The sequence below is a fragment of the Cydia strobilella genome, chromosome 13, assembly GCF_947568885.1.
Source record: "Cydia strobilella chromosome 13, ilCydStro3.1, whole genome shotgun sequence".
NCBI classification, from domain to species: domain Eukaryota; kingdom Metazoa; phylum Arthropoda; class Insecta; order Lepidoptera; family Tortricidae; genus Cydia; species Cydia strobilella.
The window spans coordinates 1,403,777-1,418,161 of NC_086053.1; the positions used below are offsets into that span (position 1 = coordinate 1,403,777).

The window sequence follows — 14,385 nt, forward strand, 5'->3', positions numbered from 1 at the left end:
TCATTTTCATTTTTCAACCAAAAGGTACCACATTGTCGGTTGTCGATAACGTTGATTACTAATTGAAACTATATGGAAATAGCGCTTTACTGACAAGCGACAATAAGTACCCTTTTGGTTGAAAATGGCACATATCAGCGAAGATAGATATAACTCCGTAATAGATGGATACGGTCTATGGAAAAAACTTGTCACGAAAATCAAGAAAATTTGATTCTCAAACATATGGCGCCCCTACCTTTGGCCTACTCTCGGATAGATGGCGTTGACGGTTTCGTTTTTATTTTTTAACAATTTTACGCGTAGAGAAAGAACATGAGTCAAAATCATATAAAAATAATTAATGCGAATAGAATAAAAACATTTATCCATATATAAATACATTTTATGATATTTTTATATATCTTCATTTTTAGTTTTAATCGTGTGTCGATAGATGGCAGTGAATTTACTGTGGCTACAAAATTTACTATGAGAGTACCGCTCTATCCTGTTATATCCTCTTTGATATCAGTCATATTTGTGATCACAACCAACTGATCCACCCACCACTACTGTTTAGAGTGTTTAGCCACCTGTTTTTTTCGACAGGAAAGCTTCATATTTGTCATTTGAGAAATTTCCAACCGGAAATTTAAAATTTAAAAATTTAAATTTCATTAAGACTTCATTAGACTCATACGTTAATAAACATCAAACATCAAACATTTATTCAGCAAATAGGCCACAGGGGCATTTCTACATGTCAATTTTACAAACAATAAAATTAACCCAAAATTACAAAAAAAAAACAATTACATAAATATACCTAATGTCAAATTACACAAAAAAAAGCTAATAAAAAATATACAAACAACAAAAGTACTAACATTGTTTAGAGATGTAAAAGTCTCTAGGTGTCAGAGATAAAATGTATATAATAATAAAAAAGATCATCAAATTATCCAGAGATGTAAAGGGTCTCCAAGACTTGAATTGCTATATAATTAATAAAAAGACAAGATATTAAATCAGACAAACAGACAAGAACCGAATGAAGTGCCTCACGTTAATGCCACTCAAAAGTAAAGTTACATAGGTAAAATGTAGCCCGTGTAAACTTAAACAGACCGAGAAACTAGTAGCTTTGTGAGCTGTAGACCTCGCGATAAGCTTAATAACTGTAAAATAAAAAATAAAAAACTGTAATAGATGTCATATATTAAAGAAAAAGTGACGAAGCCCTCCAGTGGTGAAGGCCGGATTCGAACCGGCGTCTTTAGCTATCGCGGCTAACGCCATGAACCTCTAGGCCACCTCGCCACGGCGGTACCGTCACAATTTCTCCACTATATGCCATCTTAGTAAGACTAGGCGTCTTTGACCAGCTCTAAAGCGAGGTTTAGACTAGCAAGCACTTGCATGCAATTTACTTTACATTTCCGACTAGTGAGGTAAACTGCATTCAAAATGTTTATCAGATACCGCAATGTAATGAAAATTGCATGCAAGTTCTTGCTAGTCTAAACCTCGTATAAGGGCAAGCAGTGCGCGCTTGCACCTCCTAAACGAATTCCGCACGGATTTACCTGGTGCGACGCGTCCGCGCCAGCTCAAACAGCGTCCTAGAAATGATTGCGGACAAGTTTTGTCCGTATATCGCATTTTACTGCGGACTTCATACGCCCGGCGGCACTGTGGTAAACACATTGAGAAATAGATGAAGGGTGTCAATGTGTTTACCACAGTTACCTATCTTAATGTAATTTATGTAATATGTTATCGTGTTAATGTTTGTGTTTTGTTTAATGTTTGTATTATGTACTTATGAGCCACAGATACTCTAAATAAATTAATTTTAATTTAATTTTACGTTATAGCGAGAGAGACTCGTGCTGCCATCTATGATTTGTTCCCAAACTTGTTCATATTAAAAATACTTACTTCGTTGTAACTGGCTATGTTTTGTTGCAGCAGCAACAGCAAGGTATGCCGCAGTTCGCGCGCTGCCGCAGTACGAGCGGTCACGCCAAGCGCGGACATTTGGTGGCACACAACGATGTTTCAAATACCTACAGCGCAGGTTAGTTCTCGATAGTATTTTGAGATAGATAATCTGTGTACCTTTAAGATGGTTGTGATAACTTTACCGTTTAGCGGTTGACCATTCAACGGCAGGTGTGATTTAAGTTATTTTAATTATTTATATAATATAATAGGTTAACCTTTATTGCACAATACAAGAAAGTACAAATGTCGGACTTACTGCCATAAGGCATTCTCTACCAGTCAACCATTGGCGCGATCTTGTATATACGGTAGCTATAAAATAAGTGCATTCCCGTTGCCAGGGAGGTTTTGGGATTATACTGAGCAGTTTTTACTATGGGACCAACCCCGAAATCGCGAAAAAACATTTGGCTGGTCCATTTTCTATGGGAGGGAAAAAAAAATTCGCGATTCCGCGGTGGGTCCCATAGTAAAAGTTACTCAGTATAATCCCAAAACCTCCCTGGCAATGGGAATGCACTTATTTTTTAGCCACCCTGTATATGTATTTTAGTCTTATTTGGACTATTTTGTCTCCAACAGTGGCGCCATCATACGAGCCCAACCCTTGGGCACAACAACAACAAGCCGCTCCCTCCCTCCCCGCGCAGCCCTTCTCGCCCGCCGCGCCCGCGCCGCCCCAACCCCCCCGCCCGGGCAGCGTGGGGCCGCAGTCTGGTAAATGTTCCGCGCTACACTACAACACATACACAACAACAACAAGCCGCTCCCTCCCTCCCCGCGCAGCCCTTCTCGCCCGCCGCGCCCGCGCCGCCCCAACCCCCCCGCCCGGGCAGCGTGGGGCCGCAGTCTGGTAAATGTTCCGCGCTACACTACAACACATACACAACAACAACAAGCCGCTCCCTCCCTCCCCGCGCAGCCCTTCTCGCCCGCCGCGCCCGCGCCGCCCCAACCCCCCCGCCCGGGCAGCGTGGGGCCGCAGTCTGGTAAATGTTCCGCGCTACACTACAACACATACACAACAACAACAAGCCGCTCCCTCCCTCCCCGCGCAGCCCTTCTCGCCCGCCGCGCCCGCGCCGCCCCAACCCCCCCGCCCGGGCAGCGTGGGGCCGCAGTCTGGTAAATGTTCCGCGCTACACTACAACACATACACAACAACAACAAGCCGCTCCCTCCCTCCCCGCGCAGCCCTTCTCGCCCGCCGCGCCCGCGCCGCCCCAACCCCCCCGCCCGGGCAGCGTGGGGCCGCAGTCTGGTAAATGTTCCGCGCTACACTACAACACATACACAACAACAACAAGCCGCTCCCTCCCTCCCCGCGCAGCCCTTCTCGCCCGCCGCGCCCGCGCCGCCCCAACCCCCCCGCCCGGGCAGCGTGGGGCCGCAGTCTGGTAAATGTTCCGCGCTACACTACAACACATACACAACAACAACAAGCCGCTCCCTCCCTCCCCGCGCAGCCCTTCTCGCCCGCCGCGCCCGCTAAATCGCTGCCGAGTTAACTTGGTCTGACTCTTATTAATCTTGTATTATTAATAACTTACAAACTTATTATACTTTTTTCCAGGTGGCATAACCTCCAAATCCAAATACAAAGTGGACCCGTCCGTACAATCCGCCCCCCTCTACAACCAATACAGCTTCAATAACCCCCAACCCCCCACTTATGGGTTTAACAGTCCCCTTCCCGACCAATACAGTGGGGCGACAGTCCCTAGCAGTGGGAGCTACACGTACAACCAGCCGCTAAACCCGAGCCAGCTGAACCCGACCAACCCGACTGTAAATCCATTGAACCCGATGAACCCGAGTGTAAATCCGATGAACCCGAGCGTAAATCCATTAAACCCGATGAACCCGAGTGTAAATCCACTTAACCCAATGAACCCGAGTGTAAACCCGATGAACCCGGCGCCAGTAGCGAGTCAAGTGAACGGCAACTACCATCAGGAGCGGCGGCAGGAGGCGCCGCCTGGCTGGAACGACCCGCCACCGGTTACTGCCAAACCTAAGGTAGGTTTTGTAATTATATTTAAAAAAAATGTAAAGAAATGACTGCGATAAATTGACTATCATCAAGTTACTGACATATCATATATTTACGTGTTATTTTTACTTTATTTATCAAAATTTGAGGATCATCATCTTCCTTGCGTTATCCCAGCTTTTTGCAGTTCATGAGAGCCTGGTGTCCGCTTAGCAACTAGTCCCAAGAATTGGCTTAAGCACTAGTTTTTACGAATGCCGACTGCCATTTGACATCTGACCTTCCAACCCAGAGGGTAAACTAGACCTTATTGAGATTAGTCCGGTTTCCTCACGATGTTTTCGTTCACCGAAAACCGACTGGTTAATATCAAATGATATTTCGTAATCCGTTCTAATAATTAAAAAAGAAATATTTTGCTTGTACTACAAGTCAAGTTATACATTATTTCGGCAAACAGGGCCTGGGTTTAGAATATAAAATTGATTAGAGTGTAGTTTGTCAGGTTTAGTACTGAAAATGAATGTGTTTAGTACGGTTACCACCCCGAATCCGGCGAGATGTCGGCGCTCCACGCGGGCACGAGGCGGTGGGGACGCATTATAGAGCATCGCCGCGCCGGCGAGGTAGCCTTTGAGACGAGTTTTGTGTGTCTGTTAGTGTGACCCTTTTTGATAACAATTTTTACTAGAGATGCCCCGAATTGTGGTTTTGTACGAATACAAAATATTCGGCCCCTCTCGGCCGAAACGCCGAATATTCGGTATGACGTGCGATCGTTTTGAAACACAATTATTATCAAAACTGTTCGCCAATAAACCACGTTTGCCAAGATATTTTTTTTTGTTGAACGGAATTAATGAATGTACCGAGTTAGAGTCGATCAAATCAGTCCCATGATAAAAATAAAATATTAAAAGGTTCTTCGTACTCGTATTTAACAACTTTCCAAGAATACATTTTTTTAAATAATAAATATACCTAGTTTTTGGTTAATTTTAATGTCCATTTTTTTTTAGATAGAATTCGGGCGAATACTGAATATTCGGCAAAGTGACCAAATGGGCCGTATACCGAATAGTTTCCGAAAATTCGTGGCATCTCTAATTTTTACCAGAAAAAACCGACTTCACAAAATATTTCACTTTGTAAATCGGCCCAGCCGTCAACCTCCGAGAAATTGAGAAAAACCACTTTACGTTTAACCCGTGAAAAGTAGATTGAGATTAATCATCGATAATAAATTAGAACCATAACTCAAATCAAACCCCGAATATTTGGAATTATAGAGTTTGGAATGTAATAAAATTAAAAACATGACGAATCAGCCCAAACCCGTAACATAGCATTAACGTTTTATCATTCGTCCCCTTCATAATTTCATGTTTTTTGTCTCGTTATTAAAATTTTATGACCGAGATACTTTTATTTTTAACCGAACAATTTTTGCTTTTGGCCCTTTTGGAAGTGTTTCGTTTCGACTAATCAAAATTGTAAATAGAGTTTTTGTTGTGTTCTATTTTTCGCAAATTGTAACCTTTATAGGTAATACTTTACTTAGACTTACATAAACCAAAGATAGATATAACTCCGTAATAGATGGATACAGTCTAAGGAAAAAACGTGCCTCGAAAATCAAGAAAATTTGATTCTCGTTCAGAGGGCGCTACTAGTTTTGGCCTACAGTCGTATAGATGGCGTTGACGGTTTCGTTTGTTATTTAACAATTTTAACGCATATCAGTGAAAGAACATGGGTCAAAATCATAAAAATAATTAATGCAAATAAAAAAAATCATTTATCTATATTTAAATACATTCTATCGTATTTTTATAAATCTTCATTTTTAGTTTTAAAGTGTGTCGACAGATGGCAGTGAATTTACTGGGGTTACAAAATTTACTATGACAGTACCGCTCTAGTATAAGTTACTCTATGCATAAACTATACAAAGAGGCTTCGGGCAAAGCATATTTATGAAATGTTGGCGATGGAACATGGAACATTGTAACATTTCAAATAACAACCGTTGAACTAGCACCATTCTTAGTGCCCGTAAGGCCCGTCATACACGGCACGGCACGTAACTATACAAATATTGATAAACGGCAAATCTTACTTAATCGCGTACAAACTTACGTTTATTTATGGCCTGACGTTTCGAACGTGACGTTACGTTCGTGGTCACAGGCAGACTGGCAAGGAATTGTATTAACATTTTCTTGCTGCGCGGATTCGAAACGTCAAGCCATAAATAAACGTAAGTTTGTACGCGATTAAGTCCCGTGGTTTTAAAATTATGAGTGAAAATCGTGTTAGTTTAAATCGACAAATCTCACTAAAATGTGACCGACAAAATCTAAAATTAGTCAAGAGACTGAGACAGATTACATAATAAATAAAAAATGTTAACACTGTAATCCTTACCGAGACTAATCTACTTTTAGCCAAAACAAGAAGTCCAACAACAGGCACCCATCACCCACCCCTTATATGGAGTCGAACCCACGCACGTGCCTCTAAACCCTGCCCAGCAATATCCTGGGCAACAACAGTACCCTGGACAACAGTATCCTGGACAACAACAGTATCCTGGCCAACAACAGTACCCTGGACAACAACAGTACCCAGGGCAGTACGACCAGTATCAGCAGCAACAGTACCCGCCTGTACAGCAGTATCCTCAGGTAACAAACTTAACCACCTATTCTCCAAAATCTTCCAACTATCCTATCCACCAAAACTAACTCGAATGTCTCCGTTCAGGTGTGAATGGTGTGATAATTATTTACATAAAATAGTCACATAAATGGGAGAAAAAATCTAAAGTAATCTAAACAAAACCAAAAAGGACATCGGTATTCATACTTAACCTTTAAACCATTTGACATTCCTTTCTATTAATTCGATTTAGAACCGTAATTCTTATTAGTTGTAGCAGGGGTGCGAAACTCCTAGCTTCGGGTAAACTCGGCTCCGTTGGGCTCAGCATTGCTCCGAGCAATTGTTATTGCCGTCCTTTGCGTGCACGACCACAGATAATAGAAATACAAATAGAAATACTTTATTTGGTGTAACATATAAAATATAAAACTTAACCTATTACATCTTATTCTAATATATTCTAACACCAAAATGGATGCCACTCAGCATATGCCGATGACTAAGATATTTAGCCATGGCGCTGGTTTTCAGGGCAATAATAATGACCTGAATTTTGACAACCCTAAATAGCCGAAAGGGATAGTGCCATATATTAGAAAGGGACATCATGATTCGACCCTGAACCGCTGTCAAACTTCGGTTTTCTAAGAAGTTTCCTTTCTGTACGGTAGTACTTTTATTTATTCTGTGGTTGTAGTAAAGATACGTTTTTGTTGCAAGTATGTTACCGCTATGGACTTAAGGCGTAATTACGTATTGATCTATATTATTATTAGGTAATAAATTTGCCAATAAAACTGTCATTTAATTATCTGGGATATAAACCACCGCTTAGACATGCTACCGTTTCAAAATACACCCTAACCATTACAAAATATGGTCTACTTTCAGTCGGCGTCACCTTTACCGGCCGTGGAAGCAAAACCCGCGCAGAAGTCTGAACTACCAGAGGAACATAAAGTCATGCAGAGTGTCTTTGACGCTATTAGGGCTGAATGCTCTAATAGAGCTGCTAACCCGGTAAGTGGACCTTAATGTGTAGTAAATATGGTCTAGATTCCAGTGAAAGCTACTCCAAGAACATAGTCATAGCTGTTCTGTAAATTGAATACCTTTTGATCAATGATTTGTTTGTAATGGTTCATTAACCTACACCTATGGGGAATTCGTTGCACACAAGGTCAGTGCCTAGCATTGTAGTCAAGAAAAAAAAAACCTCTATAATTATAATAAATTTAATATAATTTTTGTGACATGTGAATTGACTTTTGTTTTCTTTTTTTGTTTTTTGATATTTATTTCTAATTTCGACCATGATTTACTTTATTTAATTTTTTGTTTTTGTTACACCTAAATATTTATTGTTTAGATATTAATTTTAAGTTTTATCTCGATTTATATTTTAACTGTATTGTAATTATAAGTATTTGACATGTAAATTGGTTTTATGAATAAAATGATTATGATTATGATTATGATTAAAGAAAAAATGTAAGATCAAGGAAGACCGCCATATCCTCTCATCTGTGGCTTGTAAAAGATGTGCTATTTAAATAGTGACCTTGAAGTTCAAATTTTGAATTTAAAATTGCCGCAAAAACTGATGCCCGATTCGGGTCTAACATAGATGAAAGGATATAACATTTTTGGTTGCGAAGATCGCCATAGGGCAAGAGCGTATGTGTATATTGTGTATACGTACTACGCTCAGAGACAGTCTGAAAGGAATAGATTCACTCTTGGGGCCCGTTTATCAAAAGCTTGTAGGTTGTAATACAAGTGGAAGTCCCTTTTTGACAGCTTTTGTTAGAAAGGGACTTCCACTGGGTCCCCTGCTCTACCGACCTTCTGTAAGCGGAGTATAACGCACGACTCGCACGAGTGAAGCGACTGAATAGCTTGTAGACACTTGGACAGTCTTACCCGATAAACGGTCTTCTCGACATTTACCTTATTTGTTTTTGGAAAGTAACTTATATAGACTTAATTATGGATTTAAATAACTGTTTTATTATTTGTTTCGTTTAGCAAATGAAGAGGAAACTAGAAGATGTCCAACGGAGGCTGGAAACTCTGTACGACCTGTTGCGAGAATACCGGGTGAGTGACGAACGCATTTATGGGCAAATCAACTTTTTGACCGACAGTTTAGAGTGTCTCTTGCGTTACTCAAAATGTCTCTGTAATTACCAAGAAATCAAACTTCAGAAAATATGTATATTAATACATAGTTTCTGTTTATTCGGTTTAACAGTTGGGGCCTTGAAATTTAGATGGGAATTTACAACGAAGTTTAAAAGTTGTCAACAGATTTGTGTTAGTCAAAAAATTCATTCACTCTTATAGACCTAAGGAGAACGGCCCCTCTCCATAGGTCTGCCACCTTGTAATACAGGCAAATAACAAAACTTCTGACAATCAAACAATAAAAAATCTTCTTCATCTGACGAGAAAGTAAGATCGTCGATACATCCGCCAAAGACATCTGACGCAAATGACGCCATGATTTTAGTTTTATGGTTTCATGATTAGAGTTAATAATACGATTACGCTTACGCGACGCTTGGTGCCCAGAACTACGCGTCTCGTACTCGTAACGTTTTTACGATACGCTTACGTTTACGCTCCGTGTGCTGGGGGCCTTATTCCTGGAATTTTCACATTTTCTACAATCGGTAACTACTTGCTTTTATTAATATTCTGTTATCTTGTGTAGCTGTCGGAGACAGCATTAAGCTCGCTCCACACGTGCGTGCAGTACGTGCAGTCGTCGGACTACGAGAACGCGTTGCACTTGACGACCACACTCGCGACCGGCGCCGACTTCGCCGCCGCGGCGTCGTTCTTGCCCGGGCTTAAAACGCTATTCCAACTCGCGGGACAACTGCAAGTTTACGTGCGGTGAGCGCCATGAACGCCTATGTGCGTTTGTAGTCACTGCCAAGAACGCACATGTGCGTTCGCTTGTTACACTGCAGTGAATGTGTCAATCTAACGCGATTCTATCCATATTTAAGTATGATAAAATTTATAAATTATTTCCAATATAATTAACTTTTGAACGCTACAGATCAATAGTTGTCAAACCTAAAATACAAACTTTTAAGTCTCCGGCAAGCTCGGCCGAATTTCACCTTCTCATTTTAAAACTACGTGTATTATAATAAAACTTTGCACATACAATGATATGAAGTATATCTAGGTCTGAAATTAGTTTATATAGCTCTAGTTTATAAAACAAACGAAATAGAGCTAAAACAAGTTTTGCATGAAAAACTTAATATCGCTGTATTTTTTTTACTATGGTACCTGAAGCTACATGAACTAATTACAGACATAGATATACCTTATCCTATTGTAAGTACTATCTAGCTAGCAATCTAGTTAGTCTTTTTTTTTTTATTACAAAAAGGCAAGCATTTGACCGCAATCTCACCTGATGGTAAGTGCCGATGCAGTCTAGGATGGATCATGCTTACCTAAAAGATGTCTATTCACTCTCGATTTAAAAAGTTATAGTGGACTGGGAATATATTTGCAGGAAGTGAATTCCACTCCTTAGCCGTTCGCATGATAAAGCTGGATGCATAGCGCTTAGTACGAATCAGTGGCAGAGTAACGACGTAAGGCTAGTCGTTTTATAATGAGAGCGTAACTACGTTTGTATGGAGAACCGACCTTGCCAGGGACTCTTTTAAGTATTGAAATTATGTGTCTACCTAATTCATATATATTTAACGCTATTTCTACTGAGCTCGTTCACTTACCTGTACTAACAATGGCATTCTGTTAAACAAAAGCCATTTTCTTTTGTGCCTGCGCGCGTGGCCAATTGTGTGTGAGCCTCAGGCACAAAGGCCACGCGCTGACACAAAAGAAATAATGGCTTTTGTTTAACAGAATGCCATTGTTAGTACAGGTAAGTGAACGAGCTCAGTAGAGATAGCGTTAACTATACCTATGTACTCATGTTCTGGCGGCTATTATAATACTGTAGCGACTGTGGTGTCCCTACGATTAAGAGGAAAATGGACGACCACTTCTCCACACAAAGGTAGTCCCCATTTTCCTCTGAATATAACACTATGGACATTTGAATGTAACATTATGGACATTTGTGACGTTTTCAACCAAAACATTGTCGCTTGTCGATAAGGTTGATTTCTAATTGAAGCTATGTAGAAAAGACGCCTTACTGACAAGCGACAATAAGTACCCTTTTGGTTGAAAATGGCACATTTAGATGACTTGATGTATAAGTATTAACCGTATTAACCATAGCTTTCATGTAACTTTTTAAAATTTGTCTTTTTCTTTGTGTAATAGAATACTTTCTATCGAATTCAGTCAGGGATAAGGTACCTCGTATGCAGAGATGGGCATTAATCGATTAATCTTTTAGTTAACTAATAAATCGATTAAAAATATCAATCGTCATTTTTTAATCGCGATTAATTTAGTTGCGATTAAATTAGTTGTGAGAATGTTCGACTAACAACTAAATTAGTTTTAGTTTCAATCGACTAAATTTCACGATTAAATCTATATTAAAACTACGTAGTCGCCCGTTTTTGCATTTTTTATCTTGTAATATGTAACTACAAGTACGTATGTATGTAACATACGGAGGTACTCGTATGTTGTAACTATGTTAGTTTGGGTAGAATTTTGCGACTTATTTTGAAGCAGATATCTTCATCCGATTGAGCTAAAATTATGTATACACGTTTAATTTGAAATGCTTGAATGACAATGCAAATAATGCCATAATATTATTATAACGATATATTGGTAATAACGACAAATAGCGAAAAACTGCATTGTTTACAAATCGCAAACAATAAAGTAGGTTGGTGGATTATTAATACTTTGAATTATACGATACTGAGTAAATCTTAGACATAGAAACTATCAATATTTCGCTGTCTCTGACAATAGTAAAACTCTTTTTAGTGTCACGCGGTGACAAAACAATGGGATAATCCTACTTACCTGGAACTGGAAGTTGTTTGTTGCATTTTGGTGCAAGTGCCGACGCATCTTCTAAAAATAACACGTTCTATGAATGACACATCTGCATGTTGTTTATTATCTACGCGGTCTATTTTGTTTTCAACGTGTGGTCATTAAACTTACTTACTTTAGTAGCAAAATAATAGTGAGAACAGATCTCACTCCTTAGAAACGGTCAAAATATCGTAAGTAATACATGACTATTTTATTTTTAAACATCCGTTAAGATGTCCTAATCAGTCTGTCAACATAGCCATACCGAGGTATTCTATACAATTTGCTTCTAACATTAGTCGCGAGAAAATAGTCTAACTAATTAGTCGATTACAAAATTTAGTTGTCCGATATCAATCGGCAACTAATTTAGTTGCAACTAATTTAGTTGCAACTAAATTAGTTGCACTCTATACAACTAAGATTGATCAATCGTCGTTTTCAATCGTCAGTCGCAATTAATTCTTGTAATCTTAATCGTTAGTCGATTACATTTTGCCCATCTCTGCTCGTATGTATCGAAGTTAGTTATTACTCGACTGACAAGCGAATGGTGATGTTTTGTTCATCTACCTCATTGAATTCCAGTCTCCATAGACCCTTAAAATTATCCCTTATAGTAGATCTATACAATACTTGGTTTTATTACTGATTACAGTATAATCTCACTAATCCGGCACTAATGCTGACACAAAGAGAGCCGGATTACTGGAAAATTCGGTTTACTGGAAGTTAGAGCAAATCTGCATATTATTGATGTGTTTTAGTATGTCGTAGAAATACATTTTACTAAAATAATAAATTAAAAAAAAAACTACTCTTATCTGGACTCTTAGCCCATTTATAAAGAGATTGAAGGGCGAAAATAAAAGCGCACATAGTAAATTAGGACATAGAATGATCATTTGTATACCAATTTTATGGCCGTAACACACCATCACACCGCACCAAGGTCATTGTGCGACGCATCCATAAGTAAGAGAGAGAAAGCGATATCTCTTTCTCGCTCTTACGTTGTTACTTACGCTCTGTCGCTGTTACGACCATTAGTGCCGGATTACTGGGTATACCGGACCATCGAAGTGCCAGATTATCGTGATTACACTGTACTATTAACGACCAATAGAAACTTACTAGAATATAATGCGCAGACTTTCCATAAATGTGCTCGTTATTAAACTTATTAATTTCATAATTTATACATTACCTATAAATAAAACTATGAAAACGGATTATATCGCGTATATTTAATTTATAATAAATCCCATTCCCAATTTATAGTTTTATTTCATGATTAACTATCGCGGTAACCGAAGACAATATTAATTTATACATTGTTTTATGTTAGATTGTTTGGAACTTTAAAACACATTTAAATTAAAAATTGTGTTATTGTTAATTTTTTTATATTATCCGATAAGATCTATCAAGTCGATGATGTAAGTTATTATTTTGTGCCTTATTTTAATTATGCTATAAAAAATGTACTTCTACTAACAGTGCCACTTAACAATTTGTGACGTTTTCAACCAAAAGGTACTACATTGTCGCTTGTCGATAAGGTTGATTTCAAATTAATGCTATATGGAAATAGCGCCTTATTGACAACCGACAATAAGTACCCTTTTGGTTGAGAATGACACACTTCGTAAGTGACAATAAAAACTCACTAATTACTACCAGAAGTTCTGAGCCATATTGAAAATCGATGGAAAATCAAAACGCAAAATTGTTTAGAAACTGAGGCCAAATGCCTGACACATATACACTCAACACAAGAGCAATTAATTCAGCTCATTGTAGTTAGAAATTATATATATGGTGACCGATTTTCGATGCTCTTTCGTGTAAAAAAAAACGCATGCATGCGTTTAATTTTCGATATCGCTATTGGTAAAAACGTTATTTGATCTATCATTACTAATATTAGATAAAAAATTGTGCATTTAAATGATTTAGTAAGGCGTTTGTTAATCATAAAATTTACTATTTGTTCCTTAATTAATATTTATTTTATTAAATTCTAACAATTATATCGTACCCCACTCCTAAAGGGTAGTACATATTTATTACCCAAAGACACTAATAAAATGAATGCGAGTGTACTTTCGTACTGAAGTATGACGACTATATTGTTTAAATTAATGTATTATTGTATAATATAATAATGTATTATAGATTTATAATAACAATGAAATATATTTTTAGAAATTATTGTGTATTTCATTCTTACCTTTTATCAATTTCAAATCTCAGTAAATTAATCTCAATCTTCACTGAGAAGACGATACAAACGTCTGAACATGACTTTAGAGACGTGTACAGTTATTTATGAGCACCTTGGTCGCTCCGATATATACCCAAGTAACAAAATTTGGTACTATAGAAGTCCTGAGAACGTTTTGGAGCGTGCTAATTAGTGTTCATGATTAGCACTATAATGGTGTTGGAAACGTTTACAAAACCCCAAATAGGCCCTAGTTTTATCACTGATTTATTCTATAAACATTACCATAGAGTAACTTATACTAGAGCGGTACTGTCATAGTAAATTTTGTAACCCCAGTAAATTCACTGCCATCTGTCAACACACTTTAAAACTAAACATTAAGATTTATAAAAATACGATAAAATGTATTTAAATATAGATAAATGATTTTTTTTATATGCATTAATTATTTTTATGATTTTGATCCTTTCACTGATATGCGTCAAAATTTTTAAATAACAAA

General features: G+C 38.2%; 1 protein-coding gene across 1 annotated transcript in view; it reads left to right on the forward strand.

Annotated features, from left to right (window-relative positions):
• Positions 1 to 13,865, forward strand: part of LOC134746880 (protein transport protein Sec31A) — a 49,313-nt gene extending 35,448 nt beyond the window's left edge. The window contains exons 20-28 of the mRNA XM_063681455.1: positions 1,954 to 2,062; positions 2,572 to 2,706; positions 2,753 to 2,978; positions 3,184 to 3,386; positions 3,563 to 4,008; positions 6,430 to 6,669; positions 7,538 to 7,666; positions 8,675 to 8,746; positions 9,363 to 13,865. Coding sequence (XP_063537525.1) covers positions 1,954 to 2,062; positions 2,572 to 2,706; positions 2,753 to 2,978; positions 3,184 to 3,386; positions 3,563 to 4,008; positions 6,430 to 6,669; positions 7,538 to 7,666; positions 8,675 to 8,746; positions 9,363 to 9,551 — 1,749 coding nt within the window. The 3' untranslated portion in view covers positions 9,552 to 13,865. The remainder of the gene's footprint in view (positions 1 to 1,953; positions 2,063 to 2,571; positions 2,707 to 2,752; positions 2,979 to 3,183; positions 3,387 to 3,562; positions 4,009 to 6,429; positions 6,670 to 7,537; positions 7,667 to 8,674; positions 8,747 to 9,362) is intronic.
• The last annotated feature ends 520 nt before the right edge of the window (positions 13,866 to 14,385 follow it).